General features: G+C 39.6%; 1 protein-coding gene across 3 annotated transcripts in view; it reads right to left on the reverse strand.

Annotated features, from left to right (window-relative positions):
- Nucleotides 1-25,706, reverse strand: part of klf12b (Kruppel-like factor 12b) — a 137,713-nt gene that overhangs the window by 69,557 nt on the left and 42,450 nt on the right. For all 3 annotated transcript variants that reach the window (XM_054786881.1, XM_054786883.1, XM_054786882.1), the window contains 2 exons: nt 10,484-10,641; nt 96-10,320 (listed from right to left, as the gene is read on the reverse strand). In XM_054786881.1, the coding sequence (XP_054642856.1) occupies nt 10,139-10,320; nt 10,484-10,641 (340 nt within the window). In that variant the 3' untranslated portion in view covers nt 96-10,138. The remainder of the gene's footprint in view (nt 1-95; nt 10,321-10,483; nt 10,642-25,706) is intronic.

Below are 25,706 nucleotides of genomic sequence, written 5' to 3' on the forward strand. Positions count from 1 at the left end.
TGTAGCGAGAGCATAGTCTTAACAGAAAATTCGGAGCATGAATCAGTAGATTTGTCACTCACCTGAGTGAGCTGTCGTCATTTAATGATAGCTACCTTCTTGGGGCATGAGAGGGCAGCATCGAGCCTCATCATGAGCAGTCTGCCTTCAGTGGGTGTGACACTAGTTGTCATGTAGCTGGTACTTTCCAAAACATCACGTCATACGGTGCAGCTGCTGAGGAGTAAACTGAGTCACTTTAAATGTAGTGCTCGCTGGAGGTCGCTGTGGAGTCAGTTTGGCTCGTTCAGAAGTGGAGTCTCGCTTGGGTGTGTGTACGTCACTATGTGGGAGTGTGGAAGAGTCAGGGTCTCTGACTGACAATGTCTCTTTACATTTATCCTTCAAAGCATTTATACTGGCAATGAGGACAGACAACTCACCCACATGAGTCTTGGTGACGGTCAGATCCGCGTCGATATTGCATAAAATGGATCCCGTTTGGCTCAGAAGTTTTTTCAGACATGGGAGGAGAGAGCAACATTTCGTGTGAGGCCAACTCATCATGAGCGTGTTTGTATGGATTGTTGATAGCATGATGTTTGTCTGATCCAGACGTGCACACACTGACAGGGCGGCGTTTGAGGCTGTGGAGCAGATAAGTCATGATCACAAAGAGTCCCGTCCTTTTTTTCCTCAGCTGTCACAGCTGCAGGCTTGGGTATGGCTTCAGCAGTCACATTTGGAGGAGCGAATTTTGTATTCTCCTCCTGAGGGATATACGTATATGAAGATGGAACTGTAACATTTGAACAGATCTTCAATGGTGTCCAATTGTGTCTTTTTCTTAGTTTTAGCGAGTTTCCCCGCCCTTTCATATTCAGCATATGCAGTCTTTTCCTGAAATCTCAATAAATTCATAAAGGCCTTCAGGTCTCCTCGACTTGGCAAAGCACCCTCTAATGGTCCTAGTCCGCCCAGTTTTTGCACTTCTTTAAGCCAATCATCAATTTTATTCTCATATACTTCCTGCAATGAAGCATGCTGTCTCTCAACAACTTTTCTCAGCGACTTTTGACTCTAATTACCACAACTTCCTTGTTTGAAAACTAGACTTCCAAATCTTCTTTGCCATTTTAACACACAATCCCACAAACACACAGGCACACAGTTTTCAAAAACTCACACAAGACACGACACACACAGCAACACAGACACACGGTGTGTAGGCCCCAGCGGGATTCCTGGTCTCCAAACTCAAAACAGACACACCCTCGGTAGTACGTGTACACTGGAATGGCTTTCCTTACCAACAGTACGCAGTGCACTCTCAGTAGTACATACACACCTTTAAGCTGCTTTCCTTACCAAGTAGCACAAAACCGCAAAATTAAAATAAAAACACAAAAAGGGGACGGCACATTTGCTTCTTGCAGGATCCTCATCCAAACAACTCACTTATGATGCAACATCTGGCAACTCAGATCATTGTCTACTTCTTATTTTTATTCTTTTTTTTATTTTCTTATAAAAAGGGGGAAAATCATTCCTCTTGGTCCTATTGACTATGATTATTGCGATTAAATTGGGCAAAATTTGTGAAGAAGGTTTTTAGCTTTCTCTTCTTGTCAATTCCAAATCTGACCCACTCGGGGACAGACAGAAAATGAGCTCTTTCAAAATAAAGGTTTTCTGCTTACTTTGTTATTCGGACCCACTTAAATTGCTGAAAGCGTCAGGTGTCGAAGGCAGATCGAGCAGGAAGCACAAGATCCGGCTCAAAGGACCAACTGAAAAGTTTTGTCGCTGTTGGTTCATTAACTTTAATTCCAAATAAGTCTTGGAAACGATAGCTTAACTTGAACAGTTTAATGTATCAGGAAGAATGATAAACACCTGCAGGGACTCGTCTTCTACACGTGCATGAGCAAGTCTGAGGCACTTCTGGTCATGTGTCCTTTTACCTGGCTTAGCCCGCCTACCCCGCGGAGGGGAGGGCTTCCTTTAGTATGTCTCTATGTGTGACCCAGTGGTCTTAGGTGGGTGAAGCCAGTCGATACTGACTGTGGGCAAAGGGTGCGATCAGATAAACATGCAAGGCCAAGTGGAAAGTTGCAGCGAGTATACAAGTCTTCTCTGGTCACGCTAGCTAACATGTGCCAAGACAGGCCTTTATGGAACTACATCTAACATCACAACATGGCTAAAGTTTGCAATGTGCAGAAGATGAAAAAAGACACAACTGGTGAGTTGCAAAGTCAGCAGTGGCACACGCAGTAAGATCTAAATTCATGGTTCAAAGCTAGGGCTGTCATAAATAATGCGTTAACGGCGATAACTAATTTATTTCATTAAATACGTTACATTTTTTGGTGTAATTAACGCATGCGCAGGAGAGCAAGCACGCTCTGATATGACTGCAGACGGGTCCGTCGCCACAAGCACAGTGGAGAGTCCCCACACAGTCACAAGGAGCCTGACACTCTTTTAGAACTTCATTCCGACCTGAACACACACAGCAGTACAATTCCAACACCATATACTGTATGTATCTCCAACTCACACACGTCTCTAGCTCCTCAACGCTTGTCATTCTCATTACAAGAACGCCAGATGCATTCAGGGACACTCCGAACGTCACAAAAACAGCTTCATAATGCGCGCGTGCGTATAAATAAACAGGAAGATTAAGAAAACCATGAATTGGATATTCTTATCACTCACTTCTAACTCTTCAGGAGTTTCATGAGTTTGAAGTGCCGCTACACGGAAGCTCACGGCTGCTATGACTGTCCACAAAGCAGCGCAATTTGGAGCTTCCATGTGTGAGTCGCAGCAGGGGAAATCCCAGAGGATCCATATTTTCTCCTAAAAGACGGCGCGTGAAGCACGGGTGGTCAAAACACCGCTACGGTGACGGAAGGTAGAGGGAACGTAAACAAAAAAAGAGGCGGAAATAGGGACAGTCTCGTCGTAATGTGCGGCAGGAAATACACTTCTAATAGCGGAGAAGGCAGCAGTGGTGTGTTCCCGCTGTAAATGATGATGATGATGGAAACTACAATGAAAAAAAATTGTATTTACCTTAAATTACACGATGTCTTTGAACACAACCCCTCATTGCTCATAATAACATGGTTTAAAGTGTGATTCAAATGCTGCATTACTATTAAAGACACTAGTGTTCGGCAAATTGATTTTTAGACTCGTGTGGTATCTTTTTTTGGCTTGATTGACATATTCAGTTCATTTGGAGCTGTTAACACATACAAATATATACAATCCTGTCCTGTCATTGATCTTTCTCGTCATTGAATACAGTACAAATGGGTATATTTCACACATAGTTGCTAATGGTGATTAATCATGATGAATCAATTAAAAAACTGTGATTAATGTGATTACAATTTTTAATCATTTGACAGCCCTATTCAAAACTAAAGGCAAGTACATTTATTTCCTTTGACATTTTAACATGTACGTACCAGTTAACTTCTTTTTACACTTGTAATGGCAGTCACTCATGTTCAAATGTTACTTAAAACGTTGCCTGCACAGTTCAAGGTGTTTACGATGGCCACAATTTGACCATTTGACCTGACGAGTTGTAATAAAATCTGTCTTATCAATTCAATGCTATTAATTATAAATTGCAACATGTCGGGGATTTTTGCTAGTAAATCATGATGTTATATTGGTTTTACTGCACTCTAAACAAGGTGAAAGTAACGTTTCATTGATTTGTCTTCAAAAAGCTATTTCAAAGTCTTTCCCCCCCTCCGCCCACTTAGCACCTGGCAGTGTTGAACATCTGCGAGACGTTTTTGGCGTCTTCAAGCTCCTTTTCAAAGTGCCTTTTACTTTTTTTCCCCTGTAATTTAATGAACAGAAAACAAAGCTGGTTCCCGTGGGATGATGTTCTTTCATCACGTCATTTTTCTGCACTAAAATCAGCACTGCCTGCCCATTTTGTTGAAATATACCATAACAAAATAAAACGTTTCTGATGTATGTATTATAGTCAGCATATGTGCCGAAAAGTGTAGCTTTTGTAAAGTGGAAGTCAAGTTTTTGTGGAGTGTGATGACAAAACACTGACAATTATAGTGTTTTTCATCTTTTTTTTTTCCATCAAAAAAAGTTGCAGAGGTCCCGTAATAGTCCAGTTGTCCAAAATCCAGGCCTAATGCTGGAATTTTTGTTCTTGTAATATTTGAACTGTAATATTTAAGTGCTTTTAGTAAGCCATACTGGAAACACTGTTTTGTGTGCATGTAGCTTTCATGCTAATGAGCTGTTTGTCCATTCCTGTCTCAAGACGTCTCCAAGAAGCGCTATTGTGTACTTTATCCACTTTTTACAGATACACTGTTACTCTACACGTGCCCAACGCAATACATGCCATATATCACATAGAACAACGTAGCATTAAGGAGTGGGACAGGAAGACATAAACGTTAGCATAACTGGTAGGCAGTGGCGGTTCTGGCTTGAATGGCTTACAGAAACTATTTATCCGTAACTTTATTGAGTTATAGCTTTATCTTTGGCCCTTGGTTTTCCTCTTCTTCCTTCTAAATTGCGTAAGAGTAACAGTAACACTACTGACACCTGGTGACGAGTGTAGAATACGATATTACATCCTCTTTGGATGTACAGTATCTATTCAATGCTTAATATTTGTATATGTTTGTTCATTTAGCCATTGTTATGCTTGAAAATGCTTAATAAAAAAACAAACACAAAATTTGATTAAATATGCATACTTTTTAAACTAATAATAGCCCATATTCAACCATGAAACAGTATGAGTTATTCATTTATTTATTTTCGGAAAACTATGATAGAGTGAAGCTGCGAAATTGGGACCACAATGTGGTACGGGACGACTGCACACAGCACGGGCTTATCTGGTTAGGCGCTGTTTGCCACAAAAAATGGAAAAGAAAAAGCAAAACAAGCTGAAGTCTGGCTGAAATCTTGCACGACATTGTGGCATCACAGACCGTATGTCCTCGGTTCAAAATGGAGTGTTTTAAAGAAAAAAAAGAAACGTGAAACGTCCAACGGTACGACTTCAGGGGGCATTCAACAGTGTGCCAGTGTTTGGATATAAAATAGCAACATATTACACAAGTGTTACATATAAAATGCAATTTTATTAACCTTCATGCCTCCATTCATATTAATATACATTTATATGTTTCAACTTATTTGAATTTCACAGCTCCATCCATATGAAAAAAAGAAAAATACAGATAAGACAAACCACTGACTGGGTAAGCTACTTAAAAGAAATGAAAGTGTAACGCAAATAAAGGGCACCATGTTTTTTTTTTTTTTAAGATTAAAAAAAACGAAAATTACAGTTGCGTTTATTCCGTGAGCAGAAATCTCCCTTTTGAAGCTGAGTTTGCTGAGCGATATCACATTTTATTTACGGAAAGATTGCAAAAGATTTTGGAAAAAGGAACAAAAGAGATTTGAAAGATATTTACACTACACTCACTTGACATAAATACAGGAACAACCATTTACTGTACGAAATATCAGAAAATTGAACATCGGCTTCACTACTCAAATTCTTCCGCTCCAGGAAATCAAAACACAGAAAGTAAAATAGATATAGAACCGATAGAGATTTTGTAAAAGGCATCAATCTACATTAAGCGGGATTCCTCGTCTTTCCGCGGAATCGCTAAAATGAAAAGGATGGATTTGGAAAGTTATTGCAAACAATGTACAAAAACATGCGGTGAGCGACAGCGTGAAATGTTGGTGAACGATAAAAACGGCATCAAAATTCACCGTTGAAACATCCGAGGTCTGACTTGCATATCATTCGCCTGTTCGTGTTGGGTTTTTCACGTAAGAACAAAAATAAATGCTCAAATCAAAAGCTGTATTTGCGACATGAGGCACTATTCATCATCATCAACATTATTATTATTTTCATTATTATTATTATTATTATTGCATAACTTTGACCCTGGTTACCGTTACAAAATTATGCTTTAAAAAATGCGGAAAAAGATGTTTTTCGGAGAAAATACAATACACCCTGTCTGCAATTTGTCTAAAACACACGAGCAGAATACACCGCCGTTTTGTTGATCAATACGATTATCTTGGTTGGGAACGCTACCAAGAGAATACCATTTATGTTTACAAAACATTTGTCAAACAACAATGTTTTGATGCGTTTGGGGATTTGATCGTGAGCTACGACGAATGAAATGAAAACACTGACTTTTTGTAATATTTTTACGTCAACCTGTTCCACACAAATGGATTTTGTTCGCTGATAAAGTAAAGAATTCGGCTCCAAGAATAAAATGGTAATCTTGGAACAGTAAAGTCAGAATGTTACAAAATCAAAGGGTCACAATTTCGAGAAAAATATTTAACCTTGCAAAATTAGTGTTGTAATTTAATTTTTTTTAAATTTTTTTTGAGAAAAGGTTGTAATCGTATAAAATAAAGTCATCATCTTGCAAGGAAACCAATCGCGTATATCAAGAAATCATATTGCGAGGGGGACAAATCTGAGTTGTACTCATTTACATTTTTTTCCAGAAAAAAATGTGAAAGAAAGTATTCACAGTTTTACAAGGAAAAAGTCATACATTACGAGAATGACGTGATATACGACCATATGAGGAAACAAGTGGTAATTATTTGAGAATTAAACGTAATCATCCCCCCAAAAATGTGAAATATTACAAGAAAAAGTGTGTTTTGAGAAGAGTACTCCAGTAAAAAAAAAACAAGAAGAAATTATTCTTGTATGATTATGACAAAAGAAAAAAAGTACAGCATTTTTACCACAATACATTTGCAATTTCCTCAGGAAAATGTCCTACGATTATGGGAATATGGTATTTTATTTCTTTGTATTTTCCTGAGAATGAATTTGTAGTATTTTACAAGGAAAAAAAGAACAAAAATAATATTACGAGGAAAAACTAGCATTTTTTTTTTGGGTGAAAAGTTTCAATCTTACAAAAACAAAGTCATCACTTTAAGAAATTAAAGTTGCGTTTTTCTGAGAAAAATATAACCATTTTTACGAGAATAAATTTGTAATTTTACTGGGAAAAAGTTGTAAATTACAACTATAAAGTCATATACCTGTATGGTCATATATGGAAAAAAACCCCCTGTAATTTCACAAGGAAAAATTCCGAGAATTTTGCTGGAAATGAAGCTGCAACCTCTAAGAATAACTCCTAATCATCGGGGAGTTCAATTGTAACATGTGACGATGTTTGTCCTTAACTAAGAAAGCATGTTGGCCAGGTTAACGCACAAATAATGATATGCTAACTTTGATTAACTTTAATTATTTTGCGTATAAAGGTTAACAAAAATATGAAGCAAAAAAGTTAACTTGGGATCAACTTTTTGTGTGTGTGTGTGTGTGTGTGTGTGTGTGTGTGTGTTGAGCTACTGTACCGAAATGCAATGGTGTGGAACAGGTTGAAATCCAAATATTAGCGTTTTGAAAAGAAACAAAAAGCATGAAGACCCTTTAGCCCTGTTTCACTGTACTGCGTAAGAAAGTATCTAAACCCCAGTCTTTCAAAAAAAAAAAAGACTTCTGTATAAACATATTTCCTGCTCCTATAATCAAAAAAGCCCTCTTTAACCAACGTACAAACAAGCTTGTCTTTAAAACTTCATCACATATATTACAACATTTCAGATTCATTTTGTTTCTTTCTTCTTTTTTTTTTTTTTTTACAGAAACAGAAACATTATATAAGCAAGTGCCCTTCAATCATAAAATGTCATATATATATATTTATATACTATACGGATCATAAAATATGATGATGATTATTTGTTTTATAAATTGACATCTTCAATAAAATTATTTGACAAAAAAAAAATAATCATACTAAATAAGAAGAAGGTGCTGTTGCTAAAACTGATAACACAACCGGCCCGTAATGATATGTGCACAAATTATATACAGTACATAAATAAGAATAACATATACATTTTACATATGGCATGAATTGGTGGATTTACCTCCTGGACTGCGCGTAGGTATACGAGGGTGGGTGTTTATTATAACCTTTTATGGGCGTGTAGCGTTTCAAGGTGCTATTAAAAAAAGGTCACCGTTTCCTTTTACTGGCTTCAGTCCAATAAATGCATTTAGCAACGCTATCAAATAATATGGACTGCCTTCATGGTCAACCCGGCAAGCTGGAAAAAGAATGTATAGCGTAGACGGTAGCCGGGACGCTTTCAGACGTGTTCTGTTCTGGTTTGGTGATGCGGGCGTAGAAATCGGGACATATCAGATCAATTACAGTGGAACCTCAAAAATAAATTGAAGGTCGTGCAGTTGGTAAATAGAGCAGCATTTTTGCGAAAATACGCTTGAAAAGTCGTTGAAAAACTCATGAGACATAACACACGGCTCATTTCGCTAGGAGTGGAGGGATTAGCGCTGCGCGTTTTGCTGTTTCTTTGGCTTTTGGTGGCTGTTTCTTTGAAGACGAAAAAGAAAGAAACAAAAGAAATGAAAATGTTTCCACAGCTAAAAAAAAAAAAAGACAAATGCCACTTAAAGATGAAAATTCCAAAAACTGATTTTCAAATAACAACTAGGGCAAAATGCAAGATTCTGTTTTAATATTACAATATTTTTTATTGAAGGTCGTTTTTGAATGACACCAAAAGGTGAACGGAAAATCCAGAAATCAGGTAGCAAAGCGTGACATTATTTTGTATATTTTTGAAAATTGCCAAATCCCTTGTTCTGTTCATGATGTTGACAGACGGACCGTTTGACACTGGAACAGACTAAATCAATTCCCATCATTCTCCCTACGGGGACAACGGTTTTGACTACAAGCAAATTAGTTTGGCTTTTAAAGGTTCCACTATAACGAATCAAATGTTTATTATTAGAATTTATTTTTACAGCGGCAGTCAAATGTTCGGACACGTTGTCGTCCAATAAAATGGGTAGGCGTCCAAACTTTTGGACTTGGTGCTGTATATGATGCACATTTGTGGGTTAAATGCTTTTTTGTGTGGCTTTTGGTCAGAATTCCTCTGAGGTTTTGTTTGTTTTTAGCATTTTGCACGGCGGGCCACCAGATAAATGCCGTCGCAGGTTGTACTGTGTATGGCCCACGGGCCGCAAGTTGCCCAACCCCTGCTTTTGTCTGCAAAAACATACAAAACGACAAGAAAATGTTGCTATAATTCAGATTTGACAAAGTGTATTGATGCTGATGAAAGTAGAGGCAGCAAACTAGCAAAAGAGACGGAGAGAAAAATCTTGACATCAAAAAGCCGAACAAAGAGGCGGAGCTTGGCGTTCCTTCTCGTGTTCAGACTGTATTGCTGTTCTGTGTTCACGTGTGTGTGTGTGCCGCCATCTTTGTAACACTTCAGCCATCTTAAAGTCAAGTGCTGCTGTGCAAAAACAAAACAAAAAACACGAAAATTCCAAAACCAGAAGAAGAAAAAGCCAAGAGTCCTTGATAAGGTGCCTCTGTGGTGGTCAGTCTCCTCCGGATTGTTTCCAAAGTTCTCTGTACAAGAGGACAAGTACTTTAAAGACAAAAAGCGTGACCTTTTGAGATTGCACTTGTTTTTTTACGGATCTGATTGCTATTCACAGCACAAAAAGATTATTTGAAGAAGATCCATCTTTAAAAAAAAATCAGAGTGAACCCATATTCCTGTAAGTGGGCTCACTGATGGCTTTTTGCTGGTCATGCAGTGATGATGAACTTAAATGATGGTTAAATGGGGGTTCTTGAACAGCCCTCTTTTGGCTTCTTCTGTAATCAAATGTCGCCCTCTGCTGGCGAAGCACGGCGCAGCAGCCAATCTGCTGGAAAAAGCGCCCGCATGGAGAACAAACTGGGGTCTTTCACATTATGAATGCTGTAAAAGCAGCGGAAAAATGTTAAAAATCTCAAGTGAAAAATTTACAAACAGTGCTGTTTAATAACAATAAAAGATCCTGATGTTCCTTCCAAGTCCAATTTGACCCTGTTTTGTGCTCCCTCTCGCTCCTCTTCCGATGGATGTGTGTTGGATGTGTTGCATCCAGGCCAGCTGAAAAACATTCCCAGGGAGATCCTGCTCCCCTGGCAGCCTCGCTGTTCCACGCAAGCTCTATTTGGGCTCACACCAGCATGTGTCGGCGTCGGTGCAGGGCTAAGTGGTCCGACCTGGAGAAGCTGCGGTCACAGTCCGTGCATTTGAAGGGTTTAACCCCTGTGTGCTTCCGGTAATGCCGGGTCAGCTCGTCGGAGCGGGCGAACTTCCACGTGCAGCCGTCCCAGGTACATTTGTAAGGCTTTTCTCCTGGAAAATATATCAAATGAGCATTCATTTTGTGAAGATTTATAATACACAGTACCGCTCATGAGTTTGGAGAAAGCCACACGCGCACACACGCCATCAAAGGGGCGGGTGTCTCCAAACTTTTGACTGAAGCTGTATATGTTGGCATGTGAAAGCCACTGACCTGTGTGTGTCCTCCGATGTGCTTTTAAATGGGAGCTTTTGGTGTAAACCTTATTGCAGCCCTCGAAGTCGCATCTGTGGATTCGCCTCTTTTTCGAATCAGGCGACTCTGACCTCCGCGGGCGCCGTATGCTGTCAATACTGAACGGTGACATGGAGCTGTGGCATAAAACAGAAACAAGAAGGAAACTATGGCTTACTGGAAACTCATGAGAGTTGCATTTTTTGGCAGTAGAATGCTATAGCTATTCATGGAAGAACTTAAGTGATTTTGGTTATTATCAAGAAAACCATGGAAGTTGTTAGATATCAGCTCTTCAATTAAACTCTTATGAGCTATATTTGTTATCATCATTATATTTGTTCAAACAAATATGCCTTTAGTTGTACCAGGCATTAAAATGGATCAATAAACTGAAGAAAGGGTGGTCTTATCATTTTTACCATGACTGTGTATGTGTTTATATATATATATATATATATATATATATGTATATACATACACATATGCACACACACACACACACACACACACACACACACATATACAGACGCCACACTCCTGATTAACATTTTAAGAGCAGCTGAAAAATGGCAAGAATGTACATTTTGCACTGTTGGATCTTAAGGAGGTTCTAAGTAGAACTTCAAAATGCAAAAAGAAGAAATGAGAGTGAGACAAAATCAATTTGGAGTAAGCAATTTATTGTAACGAATCATTAAAATGAAATAGGCTGTTTACCAACTGATCAAAAGTTTAAGACCATAGCTCCAAAAAACCCTGAACATGCGCCATTCTTTTTAATGGCCTCCATAAAAGGTTGGGGCATGCCTGATGCCAGTGTTTCCAGGAGGCTAGTGGGAATGTTGCTCCAGGTGGTGAAGATGGCTTCATGGAGGGCATCCACTGTCTGGAACTGGTGTCCATTTATGTAAACGTCCTTTGCCATCCATCCCCATATGTTGGGGAACACGCAGGATGGTCCAACAGAGTGAGGTTGTTCGTCTGGAAGAAGTCCTTTGTGAGGCGGGCATTGTGAACTGCAGCGTAGTCCTGTTGAAATGACCACACAGTCGAGGGCCTTCAGTCATGAGGGATGCCCCCTGCAACATCTCCACACAGCCAGCTGCCGTTTGACGCCCCTGCACAACCTGAAGCTCCACTGAAGGAAAAAGCACCGTAGACCATGTTGGGGCCTCCTCCACTGGGCTGTGTGGAAAACATCTCAGGTGGGATCTCCTTGTCATGCCAGTAACGTTGGAAGCCATCAGGACTGTCATGGTTACAAGAAGCAGAATAACATTTTCTTCCACCTTTCGATGTCCCATGTTTGGTGCTCTCGTGCAAATTCCAAACAGGCAATTTTGTGGCGATAAAGTAGATGAAAGTCGATTGAAGTCATTGGACGGCACTCACCACCAGGAACAACCTTCATTTGCTCCGGAAATCATCCCAGCCAATCGCATCCTCTGGCCGGTGACATTTTTTTGGGTCTACCACTTGACTTTTTTGTTCCATAACCCTCAGGAATGTTTGAAGAAGTTTCAAATGACTGTCTGTACTATGTTCAACCTCAGCAGCTATTGCACGCGACAAGAGGCCTTGCTTACGCAGCTCAACAATCTGCACTCAAAGAGAGAAAGCTTTTTTGCCTTTTCCGTCAAGAGACCACAACAGCGTGAATACTTGACAGAAAATGACACTGAATCCACATTTTTGCCAAGATTTCGGCTTTTAAAGGCAGTGGTCCTTTTGATCAGCTGATGGACAACCTATTTTACTTTCATGCTTGTTTGCAATAAATTGCTGACTCAGAACATTTTTTGTCTCTCCCATTTTTTCTTTTTGCATTCGACTTAGAACCTCCTTAAGTTCCAACATTGCAAAATGTAAATTCTTGCAATGTTTCAACTGGTCTAAAATGTGTGTGTGTGTGTGTGTGTGTGTATACTGCATGTATATATTAGGGGTGTAATGATTCATCAATACATTGATTTATATTGCTATGATCCAACTACATCGATCTGTGTCCAGCAAAGTTTCTATTCAGGACAACATATACCGATCTAACATCGTTTAAAAGGTAATCAATCGATTAAGTCGATACAAGGAAATAAGACATTGGATTTAAGCGAGGCAGGCTTCATGTGGATGTGTGTTTCTCAGCATGTTTAATGATAAAGATGGCACTATTTCCCGCAAAGACATTTGCTCTAACTTCTTTAATACTTGGGGTAGAGAAACGAGGAAACTTCACCTGCACTGTCCAGTATCCAGGTATTTATTTCACAGGAAAACTGGTTGAATTTTTGGCTAAAAGGTTACTGAATCGATTAGAAGTTACTGAATCGTTTTGGATCGTATCGTTCTAAATGAACCAATATCGTCCTCGGAATTGTATCGGCAACCATGAATCGTGATACGAACCGAATCTGTACACCCCTAATACATATCTAGAAATCACACTTTGTTGCAGGATAAAATCAGGTAAAAATTCAAAATCTAATATTTTTGTTACTGATATATAATATTTGTAGAAAAGTAGAAATAAAATGTTTCAAAATTATCCAATTAATAATTTTTAATCAGGTTAAATGTTATTAAAAAGAAATATTAAAATTATAGTGACAGAATGAAATTAAATATTAAAATACTTTAGAAAAAAAATAATTGTTCAACTAAATGATAGGTAATAGAGTATTTAAAGATTCAAGGTAAAATATACTATTAACAAATAATACAGTCAATAATAAATAGGGTATAATAATCAATAAAACTTGATCATTAAAAAAAATCATTTAATTACTTCAAAAATAGTCCTACAAAAATTAAATACAATTTTAAAAAAAAATAGCTACTAATAGTAACAAATAATGAAATAAAACAAAAACATTTTTTACATTTACATTTACAAACATTAAAAAAAAAATAACATTAACAAAAAACATTCAGGTAAAATAAGCTAAGAAGAAATATCAATATTGCACCGAATTCTTAAAAAAAGAAACAAGATTAAAATATATAAATAGAAATATATATACAATGTAACCACATATAAAAAATTGCTACAATAGATACTGTAAATAATAAATACAGTAAAAAAAAATCGATATTACAGTGAATGAATAGCAAATACTGTTAAAGGACTAGAACACACATTGTATAAATGTGTGCAATATTGCCAGCAGGTGGCAGTATAAGACAGGCTGTAGCTGTATGAGGTCTGGTACTCTCATTGCTCTCATACTGTCATCAATCAACATGTAGAGTGTTTTATTTCTCAACGCAGTCCAATGAGGTTAACGACTGCCGCTTTGTTCCTGTCATCAATAAATGTCAGAGTGGCATTTCCTTCGCAGATAAGTGGTCGATATCACATCCGATGATGTCATTTGTCACACCCGATCACAATTAATTGGTAAAGGTCATGTCGAGAGTGCTAATATGTGGTTTTATAGCACATGCTGATGCGGATGTCAACCCACGTGTTAAAAGGCAACACAGGAAGTGACAGAAGAAGAAGGCTGTGCGACAGGAAGAGGAAGCTCAACAGTTGTGTTGTAGTGATGGAAAGTTCAGCATTTTTTATAGAATCGGTTCTTTTGGCTAAAAAGAGCTGGCTCTTTTGGCTCCTCAGATTTTTTTGTCCTCTTTTAAATGAATTTATGAGCAAATTATGTGTATTGTGTAAAATGAATTACTAATGTAAAAATACATGATATCAAATGTTTATTATCTGACCTGATTTATTTAGGATAGAATAGTTACTTTATTGATCTCCAAGAGAAATTCACATTCACATTCTATCCTCCATTTCATCCTGGCACGTAAAACTGTGCTAGAATAGACAACTCTCGACGTGGATGCGTCCATATCCATAGGATAGAACAGATACTTAAAAGAGGAGAAAAAGAAAGAGACTACACAGAACTGCATGAAAGGCACTGCGGCGCCATTTTGAAAAAAAAAAAAAAGTTTAAATTCACATTTATAGCTCAATGAATATGGAATCATACAAAAAGAAAGACTCATCTCAATAGAGAAATTAGGTCAAAATGCATCAAATCTCTTCATGCAACTTTCTCACGGACGAATCGGCTCTAAGAGCACCACAGCGTGTTTAACCCCGCCCCTCCCCCTGCTCAGTGTGGACACAGAGATGCCGCCACGCATCTTGACCAGTGACATTCGCCTTTAATAGAAAACAAGATGAGGAAAAAAAACAATCGTCTCCCAAATGGCTCCCAACGACGCGAACCGGCTCCTTTCGTTCATTTCAAAGAGCCGGCTCTTACAGCCGATTCGTTTGCAACTGACACATCACGATTGCCTTGCAAAGGGTCGGGCTGCCAGACAGCTCCTTTCATGAACTGTCTGTACCATAGAGATGCTTCCTGTCTGCTGTCTGCCTTTTTTACCACGACACACTTTTGTCAAACTCATCAAGCGTGCTGCATGCAGAAATGTCACCTGCTGATTGCAATCTGAGGCAAAATAGACTTTCACTTTCTAGATTCACCTGTATACCAGAAATGTAACATACACTATATTTTAATTATGTGAGGCAAAAGTGACAGTAATATGTGCTCCTAGAGCCTGTTTATAGATCACCAAACATGAGAAAAATCAATCCTCTCCCTCACATGTCACCATTTTGTTTTTCTTCAGTGAATAGGCTAACCTAGCACGATGTCGCTGTTAAAATGTGAGTTTAATGTTAGCACGGTAGGTTCACATAGCTAGGCTAGTGTCCTCCTGTCCCACTCCTTAATGTTATGTTGCTGCGTGGCATCTATTATGTTGGACAAGTGCAGAGTTACAGTGTGTATGTAAAAAGCGGATGAAGTACACAATAGCAGTTCTTGGCGACACAAGCTGTCAGAAACAGGTGTGGACAAACACAGCTCATTAGCATTAAAGCTACAGACGCACAAAATGGCACATTCCTAGTAGGGCTTACGAAAAGCACTTTTAAGCTGTCTCCATTCCAGCACCAAGGCGACATTTTTGACAACACGCTTACAATACACTTTTTCTGGACCTTGTTTAAAACTGATGGAAAATACTATAATATGGGACAAATTGCTGATTTAATTGAATCGTAATTTTACAGTTAACGTTCAAGGTCTTTATCAGCCAGCGGAGAACACAGGGAGGAAAACAATAACACTGAATGAAGAAATTGAAATAGTGCCGATAACATCTTTTCTGAACATGAGTCACACTTCAATACAAAAGCAAGCTATTGGTTAATAAATCAATTACTTTGCATTAGCGAAATGTTTACGGCAATAAAAAGCATCTTTGTGTTAATGTAGCTGCAGTGCGATCATCAATTTGCGCTACTTCTCATGTGACTGCGCCAAAGCGTCTGGCTGTTATTTGCGTCTCTGCAAAGCTGCAAATAAAAATGAAAATAAATAAAAAGAGGAAGTACCGCTTTGAAACATTTTTCACATTGCTGTCCTCTCTTTTACTTCCTGTTTTCTCTCTTTATACGCCACAATAAAGAGAGTGATCATAATACGTGTGTGTAGATGTTTGAACCCCTCAATATCAACACAATAGCGTATGCGTTGTTTTTCCAAAGTTCTCAAAGGAAACCGGGTCATACTAACAACGAACTGTTCAGCTCGGGTTCTCACGCTGAATCTAATTGCGGCTTTATTGAGAAAACAGGAAAGGATCTGTGAAAGTGTGCCCTAGATTGGCCTCCCATAAGCCATTGTAGTACCTGGCAGGAGGATATGACTGTAAAACCAACACTACTTTCAAGTTTCCACTGTTCTGTGGCCACAACACAGCCACCCTGGCTTAAAGCAAACCTGGCAAAACCTTTACACAAACTTTTGTTGTTTCTTAACTTGTGGATAAAAGCTACTGTTGCTGAGCCGATCATGAGACAGTGTTATATTGCGCTACCTCATATTCAAACTGCACTGTAATGTGTTTTCAGCAACTGTGACTGTTTGCAACTGGCTCAAAATGACACCGCCGGCCCTTAGCAAAGGCTCCTGTGCTTTGTGTTTCCTGGGGCGCAGCTTACATGCTCGCAGAAGGAAGAGGGAATATAATGCTTGCTACATGTTCAAAAGCTCTAGGCAGCCTCGTAACTGTCGCAAATAGTCTTTTTACATTTGAAATTCAAATAAAGAAATGTACTAATTAAATGAGATATTTGAGAAGTTTACGTTCAAAAATGTATACAGTTGGGGTCACCGCTTGTCATTGAAGGGTGATGGTGGGCCCCGCAGTCAAACCGCTGCTCTATATGGCAGGTTGCTGGTTTAATGTGCCCCCAGCACAGTGGTTGGGGATCACAGCTCTATATGACAGAAGTGTTCTTCTCTTTTAAGTACCTACTGTAGTATGTGTGAAAGATCCTCTTCACGACATGAGCAAATACTGCACTTTTAAAAAAATGTCGCCCATCATCCATAATCCTTATGTAAGACATGAACACGTCGTTGTCTTTCTGTGCATTCTGAAGATATAAAAACATTCATTACTGCACGTATAGGAACCACTTCCTCCGTATATAAAGCCTTCTGAAAAAGACTCCAAAAAGTGCCAACAACGCTCCATTTACATGTAATGTGACTTGCATATAACCAAGCTACAGTGGCTGTTATTATTATTATTAACATTGTTAACCGATCGAACTACGTTACTGGCACATTGACACTTAGCCAGAACACGACGGCTAGCTGCTAGCCGGCTAGCGACTAGCTTCACCACAGACGCGGCCGTAGCGTGCCAGTGTCGCCTCAGACCACTACAAAAAATGTAACGCTACATACTGGCGCTGCCGCCACTGCTGCTGTGTTTTTATTTCAGAGTTTGGAAAAAAGTTAACCCCCGTGTAGGCGTTTGTTTCTATATTGCTACAGTATGTGAAATCAATGTGCTGAGGAAGGAAGTTCCGGCAATGCTTAAAATAGCCAAAAATACGCAAAATACTTGCATATTACATGTTATCACGAATGTACCTGTTACTACATGGTTATAGCACGTATATAAAAAAGAATAAAACCTTAGTAGAGGTTTTTGGAGGAGTTTTAATAGCGGCCTTTGTAGGCGGCACAGGTGGATCCCATTAAGTGAAAACAACAGAAACAAACAGGACCACATCAGCAAATGTCTGTGATAATACAGTACTGATTTGAAACAGTCATAGATATTAGTGGTAATAGTAAAATCAAATTAATAAACATTTTTGTGAAGAGAACTGTAAAGCACACAATTGTAATAACTGTAATCATATTGCCGACATCACTATCACTGTAATAAAACCAACAACGTGACTTAACGACTACTGGAAAATGTCGGTCCCACGTTGAGACCATTTGAGAACCCCTGCTCTATACGACAGGAGCGCTCTGCTGTTTTAAGGACAGAGTGCTGGTCAAAGATCCTGTATATCAGTGGTTCTCAGCTGATAATGGCGTCGGGACCCACCTTCCCTCCTTATACACAAGCTCTTGTGTGCAGAGAAATTGTTCCTGTACGCCCCGGTCCCACACAACTTGTACGTATACCAGCAAAACGGTGTCGTTTATGTCTGTAGATTCGTCCATCTGCAATGCAAAATGACCACATGCCTTCATGAGGGCTGTGGTCTGTTTGATGTCATCCAACATATCTTCCATTCACTGACTTATAGTGCTACTTGATAGAGGTATAGAGGTATAGTTTTCCGCTGCGGATGAATCAAGCACGTCTCTCACCATATCCATAGCTGCAGATAAGGTAAGTTCCTCTCCGACAGTGTGGGGCTTCTTTAACTTAGCAATATGACGTGCTACCTTGTTCCTGCTTAGACCACCAAGAAGAAGATGAAGACAGAGTCTGTTTGCTTCTAACTCGGCTGGCGATATAAAGTCAATTCAGTTGGAAAACTTTGCTCGTTGTACTGAACGCGGTGCTTTTGATAAAAATACAGTGAACGAGGCTGACAGATTATTTCCCTGTTTGCCATCACTGGATGTTTGCATGAATCACCAACTTCACACAGATCATGAAAAAAGAATGAAATAACAAAGTCTTACAGATGACTTACACCCATACACAGCACACATACAGCTGAATAATAAACAATAAATATAGCAACTTCTGATCAATCCATGTCAATTTCAGACATAAATAATGTACAGATTGAAGGCCTCGTCAATTTCCTGTTAAGCCACGCCCACTTCCGGTTTATGCTCCACCTACTGCGAGTACAGATACGGATGCAGATCATTTAGATGGGTGAACTGATACAAATACAGATACGGATAGTAGGGATGAGCAAGTACACCACCAATGCTCATCATGACACCACTAAAAAGCCAAACCATTCCTGTCTGGACCTGCCTCCTCCTTTACAGGATAAAGAGACTGGATCTTGCACCAACCTCTCAGACTAGAGCTGTCCTATCAAGTCTGACTGGTGTGTGCCACCGAGTCTTTGATCATGAACTGATGAAGGCTGCTCGGATGAGAGGCGAACTGTCTTCTCAGATAACCTGAAGAGTCCAGTTGCGATGGATTCAATGCCTTGAGAATGTTAACAACCATGTTTAGACGGTCGTAAGCATGTTTTCAATGCTCTAACCACAAAAATATTCCATTTAGAAGTAAGGAATTCTACTTTGCGAAAATTCACTTAAGTCAGGTCCGGAGCCATAAACCGCGATAAACGAGGGATTACTGTACTGCAAAAACGACATATGATATGATATACCTGTCCACTTTGTCACCTCACTCTCCTCTTACACACTCGTGTCCTCCTACAACAGCCTGCTGGTCCCTTGGGCAACACATGAACATGGAGATGGTTTCAGAAGAAACCCCTGGCTGTCATTTCAATCATTATTCATATATGGATACCTGGAATGAAAGGAGCAGTCTCCACCCCCACCACGTCATATTGCTTACACCTCTCCTCTGTGAGGCTCTGGGTGATGTTTGTGTAAAGTGGACCATCACATGAAATGCATTTGGCTCTTTTGGCAAAACAAACAAAAGCGCATCCAAAAAGTCGGCGTGCAGATGTCAACTGTCGCATAACGCATCGTGTAACTGGAGACAGACGTCTTTGTTTTTCCACTGGAGCCCGTGTGTGTTCCTGTGGACAATGGCTGACCTCCTTCTGCTGCTGTAGTGTCCACTGCCCAGGAACATGTGTTAGGGCAGGAGAGGCACCTGAGGTCTCATACTCGGAGGCGTGCACGCACAAGCAGCCATGCACTTTTGCCCACAGGGGGAGTGAGTACATGTGGGTTGCTAAGCCTGGCTGCTGATTTATCTCCAGTGAAAGCCTTGGTTCCTGCCAGCCTCTGTTCTCCTCTGACTGTGTTCCTCAAACATCAACTGACACCGTCCTCTTTTACCTCAACAGCAGCAGCAGATGTGTACACGACTTGCATCACAAAAACAACACTTACACTCGCTACCAACAGCAATACAGCGATGTATCATATACTGTAGTATCTTGCCTTGACAGTGTAAAAGTGTGTTTAGCAAGCCCTACTGCCAGCACCCAGTTTTGTGTGCCTTAATGCTAATTAGCTGTGTTTGTCCACTATTCCACTATTGTGTACTGAAAGGATGAATCAGTGGTTTATGTGCAGGCTAAACCTAAAACCCCCTTGCTAGCACAAACATACACTTGATCAAATTAATGTATTGATTTTGAACCACTATATTTCTGTATGCTAGCTGTTGTATCAATATTACAGTGGTGTGAAAAAATGTTTGTCCCCCTTCGTGAGTTCCTATTTTTTTTTTGCTTTTGTTTGTCTTTGTTTGTTTGTCTTATTAAGGGATAAAATAAATCCAAACCTACATGGCCCTGTGTGAAAAAGTGATTGCCCCCTACACCTAATAACTGGTTGGGCCCCCCCTTAGCAGCAACAACTGCAATCAAGCGCTTGCGATAACTTGCAATGAGTCTCTTACAGCGCTGTGGAGGAATTTTGTCCCACTCATCTTTGCAGAATTGTTGTAATTCAGCCACATTGGAGGGTTTTCCAGCATGAAGCCCCTTTTTAAGGTCATGCCACAGCATCTCAACAGGATTCAGGTCAGGACTTTGACTAGGCCACTCCAAAGTCTTCATTTTGTTTTTCTTCAGCCATTCAGAGGTGGACTTGCTGGTGTGTTTTGGATCATTATCCTGCTGCAGAACCCAAGTTGGTTTCATCTTGAGGTCACGACCAGATGGCCGGACATTCTCCTTCAGGATTTTTTGGTAGACAGCAGAATTCATGGTTCCATTTATCACAGCAAGTCTTTCGGGTCCGGAAGCAGCCAAAAATCCAGACCATCACACTACCACCACCATATTTTACTGTTGGTATGATGCTCTTTTTCTGAAATGCGGCATTACTTTTATGCCAGATGTTCAACTTTTGTCTTGTCAGACCTAAGAGTATTTTCACAAAGGTCTTGAGGATCATCTAGATGTTTTCTGGCAAAACTGAGACGAGCCTTAATGTTCTTTTTGTTCCGCACTGGTTTTTGTCTTGGAACTCTGCCATGCAGGCCGTTTTTGCTATCGTGTCTTTCTTATGATGAAGTCATGAACACTGACCTTAACTGAGGCAAGTGAGCCCTGCAGCTCTTTTGATGTTGTTGTGGGGTCTTTTGTGACTTCTTGGATGAGTCATTTCTGCGCTCTTGGGGTAATTTAGGTTGGCCGGCCACTCCTGGGAAGGTTCACCTGTCCCATGTTTTTGCCATTAGTGGATAATGGCTCTCACTGTGGTTCACTGGAGGCAAAAAGCTTTAGAAATGGCTTTATAACCTTTTCCAGACTGATAGATCTCAATTAATCTCAGTTAAGTTATGTTTTAACAAGGGGGCAATCACTTTTTCACAGAGGGCCATGTAGGTTGGTATTTTTTTTTCCCCTTAATAATAAAACGTTTCATTTAAAAACGAAATTTTGTTTCCAGTTGTTTTCTCATTGACTAATATTTAAATTAGTTTGTGTGACAAACATGCCAAAAAATCAGAAATCAGGAAGGGGGCAAACACCTTTTCACACAACAATACAGTATATTGTATCATAGGATAGTAGATGTAGATGGTCGTCTTTAAAGCACCGCACACCATCACACATAAAGCCTCACGGTGAAAGGAGAACGGAGCAGAAAGGAGACAATATGAAGGTGTTCATTGCTCTGTGTGCAGTATATGTATGTACAACTAAGTAAGTTTGTCTAATCTTGGGATATTTCATTTATATTGGTGTTCCGATCCCAGCACTGTGCAGCGGTCAGTATTAGTGGGGATTGCCCTGGAAACGAAGCTTTGTCATTTTCGTTAGTTGTATGTATTTATGTACTTCGGATACTGCTTTATCATCATCATTAAACTTTGCCCCTTGGTAAATGAATATGCAGACTTAAACCATAGCCATCGAGAGTTGACAAAAGTGAAGCTCAAATTCAACTCATTCAAGGATGCCAACATCAGACTGGAATAAGATATGTAGGATGACTAAAGGTGACCATGCAAAATACACATTTTTAACCCCAAATTACTATAAAATGTATGAACCATTTCAAGTTAATTAAGATAAAAAGGTTTATTTTTTAATTGTGCAGGACTAGGGGGTGCATGGCTTCAGGTCAAATGTTTGAAGTCGTACACGACTAAAAAGTTTGGGAACCACTGGTCTACTATATTGGATAATACGAGTGTAAAGGTGACTATAGGGTTGTTATTTCATGCCTGGGGGCTCCAATAATGTCAAAAACCGTACTTAGAAGGTTTTCTATACTCGACCTAAGAAAATATTGGATTTATATATCAGGAGTCCTACTTTGCAGAAATTCATCCGGAACGCTCGGTTCTGAAGCCAATTGACTGGCATAAAAACAAGGCTACTGTGAAGTGTTTCCCTCAGGACTGCAATCTATCTGTGGCACTGTGTCGCATGGGGTGTGGGGTAGATTACATCATGATCTAATCTGCACAACTGCCCATGATGCAAAACTCCAACGAGAGCGGAAATTTTCAACTACAAAAAAGCGTTTTGGTTTGTATCATAAGAAATGTGCAACGTTATGTCATGTTTTTAAACCTTATTTAACAACATAGCATGAAGTTATTGACTCACGGGTGTTGGTTTCGTCTTGTGTAGCAGGAGACGTGCGGGTGTACACTAACACTTTTAACACACACAAGCCATTAAAAAAAAACATTCCTGATGTTTCCTGGGCTCCATGTAAGTGTGTGCTGATTGTCAAGATCATTTACATGTCGTACATCTAATATCTTACTATACACTTACATGCACAATTACTAGGCAATTTGCATTATTGATTATCCATCCATCCATCCATTTTCTATACCGCTTCATCCTCATTAGGGTCGCGGGGGCATGCTGGAGCCTATCCCAGCTGACTTCGGGCGACAGGCGGGGTACACCCTGGACTGGTCGCCAGCCAACATAGACAAACAACCATTCACACGCCAATTAACCTCACCTGCATGTTTATTTTTGGGAATGTGGGAGGAAGAAAACCCACACGCACACGGGGAGAACATGCAAACTCCACACAGAAATGCCCAGGGGAGAATCGAACCCAGGTCTTCCTGATCTCCAGACTGTTCCTGTATTGGCCAACGTGCTAACCACTAGACCACCAGGCGGCCATTATTGATTATTAGTTTTATTATTTAACAATAACAGTGCTCTTGGTCAATCCAAAATGTTAATAAAACTTGAATATTTAAGGAAGTGAAAGTGAGGTTTTGGCTTTTGTTGAGAACATCTCTGTGTGTACAATTATTAGGCAACTCAAAGAAAAAACAAAATATTCCCATCTCACTACTTTATTCTAATTTTTTTAAGTCAAATGATATACAAACAACACAAACTTTATTTCCAAAAATAAATCAGTGACCAATATAGTCACCCTTCTTTTCAATAACATGGAAAAGCCTTCCATCCATGGAGTCGAGTCTGTCAGTTTCTTGATCATTTCACCATCAAGTTTTTGTGCAGCAGCAGCAACCAAAGCCTTCCAGACACTGTTCATAAAGGTGTACCTTTTTTCTTCAATGTAAATCTTACGTTTAAGGGCCCACAAGTACTCAATAGGGTTTGGGTCAGGTGAGCAAGGAGGTCATGTAATAATTTTTATAAGACCAGGCAGTGAAGTACGTACTTGGATGTATGAGATGGAGCATTGTCCTGCATAAACGGTCTTCTTGAAAGATGCACACTTTTCCCTCTACCACTGTGTGGAAAAAGTGGCAGTGGGTTTGCGGGTTGAGTTTGAGTCCATCTTCCACCTGGCCACCTGAAAAGGCCCAACAAGCTCATCTTTTAATAATTCCAGCCCTTACCAGTACCGAGTAGGAGTGGCGCTCCCTGCCCATTGCTGATAGCAGCCACGGGCCCATCCCTCTGGTCATCTCATCAGTCCACAAAACTTTTGAAAAATCTGTCTTCATGTATTTCTTGGCCAAGTCATAGCCTTTCAACTTGTGTGTCTTGTTCAGTGGTGGTCGGGTTTCAGCCTTTCTTGCCTTGGCCATGTCTCTGAGCACTGAACACCAGGTACCGTACTTCTGGACACTCCAGGTAGATTACAGTTCTGGAATATGACAGCACTGGAGGATAATTGGTTCCTGGGAGCTTCACCTTTGATTTTTCTCAAATATTTGGCAGTTAATTTGCATGTTTTTCTCTTGACACATTTCTTGCGACCCTTTTGTGCACTTGCAACAAAACATTTAATGGTTCTGTGGTCACGTCCTAACATCTTGGCAATTTCAGCAATTTCAAGAGTGCTGCATCCCCATGAAAGATGTTTTACAGTTCTTGACTTCTCAGAGTCTGTTCAATCTCTTTTTCTGGCCCATTTTGCCAGAGGGAAAGAAGCTGCCTAATAATTGTGCCCACCTAAAAAAGGGTGTTGATCTCCTAAGGCCACACCCTCCCTCGGTCCACACATGCACATCACCTGGTACGCTTAAACCCGTCAGGCATTCAGGTTTATTCAGCTTGGGGTTGGAAAATATGCATACAAATGACAATATGGTCAAAATACCGATTTGCCTAATAATTGTGCACACAGTGTATTGATGTACAGATGTACCGTGAAGCTACACAGACAGTACCGTTAGAATGCTTCTGGTGGTGACTGTCTATATGCAACAGAGCTGAGCCAAAAAGCTCCCCTGCTCCTGATTTCCTGCTTGTGATGAAGATACTGTCATCCACTGAAGAGGGAAGTCTTTTCAATCAACACAGATGGGCTGGCACCACTGGGGTTGCCATGCCCGGAGGCCAAACGGGGCGTAAAACATGCAGACTGTATATGTAGAATGACAAACACCGCCCCACACACACACACACACACACACACACACACACACACATTCAGGCCAGTTTACAAGGAGGAACATGATGACCTCTCTGTTCACATAAATGTTATTTCCTTACATTTATAGTCTTCTTTTATTCAACTTGAAACTGGAATTCTAATTTAAGTTTACAGACCTTTTAAAAGTGTACACCTGCACAAGCCATATGACAGCTACTGTATATAAACATTTCAGCATTTTATCTATACTCCTGTTGCTGTATAAGTGCTTTTAATGGTGCAATGCATCACTCATGACTGTGTAAATATTACAAACGTTTAATGAATTGCAGTTGTACATATCTTCGATAACACGCATGATGTTAAACTAATACATTTGCCTGAGACACATTCATTTTCCATACATCTATCCCACTTCCCAGATAGCTGTCACACCTTTAAGGCCAAGGCAGAGTTAATTAATACAACAAATTCACATTTTTCTAATTCTATTTTTATTTCTTTAATTATTTGTGAGATTTTAGCTTTAATTGAACTTTTAAGGGCAATGTAGAGTGTGACTTAAATAAATAACTAAAATTACCATTATTTAGTAGGTTTACTTTAGCCTTGATTGAGGTTTTAAGGCCAGCATGTGACCTAAAATAATCCCAATAAAACCACTAAAATTTGCATTATTATTCTTATTTTATTTTTCTTTTATTGTTAGATATTTACTTGTTTTGTTCAACTTTTAAGGCCAAAGTAGCGTGTGACTTAAACCACAGAAATTTGCATTATTGTTTTTCTTGTATTTTTATTGCATTTTTTTTTTTTATTTTGTGTGTGTGTGTGTGTAACTTTAAAAGTGTGTGACTTTAAAAAAAACAAACAATAAAACTACTATTTATATTATT

Source organism: Dunckerocampus dactyliophorus, chromosome 9 (assembly GCF_027744805.1).
Source record: "Dunckerocampus dactyliophorus isolate RoL2022-P2 chromosome 9, RoL_Ddac_1.1, whole genome shotgun sequence".
Classification (NCBI taxonomy): Eukaryota; Metazoa; Chordata; class Actinopteri; order Syngnathiformes; family Syngnathidae; genus Dunckerocampus; species Dunckerocampus dactyliophorus.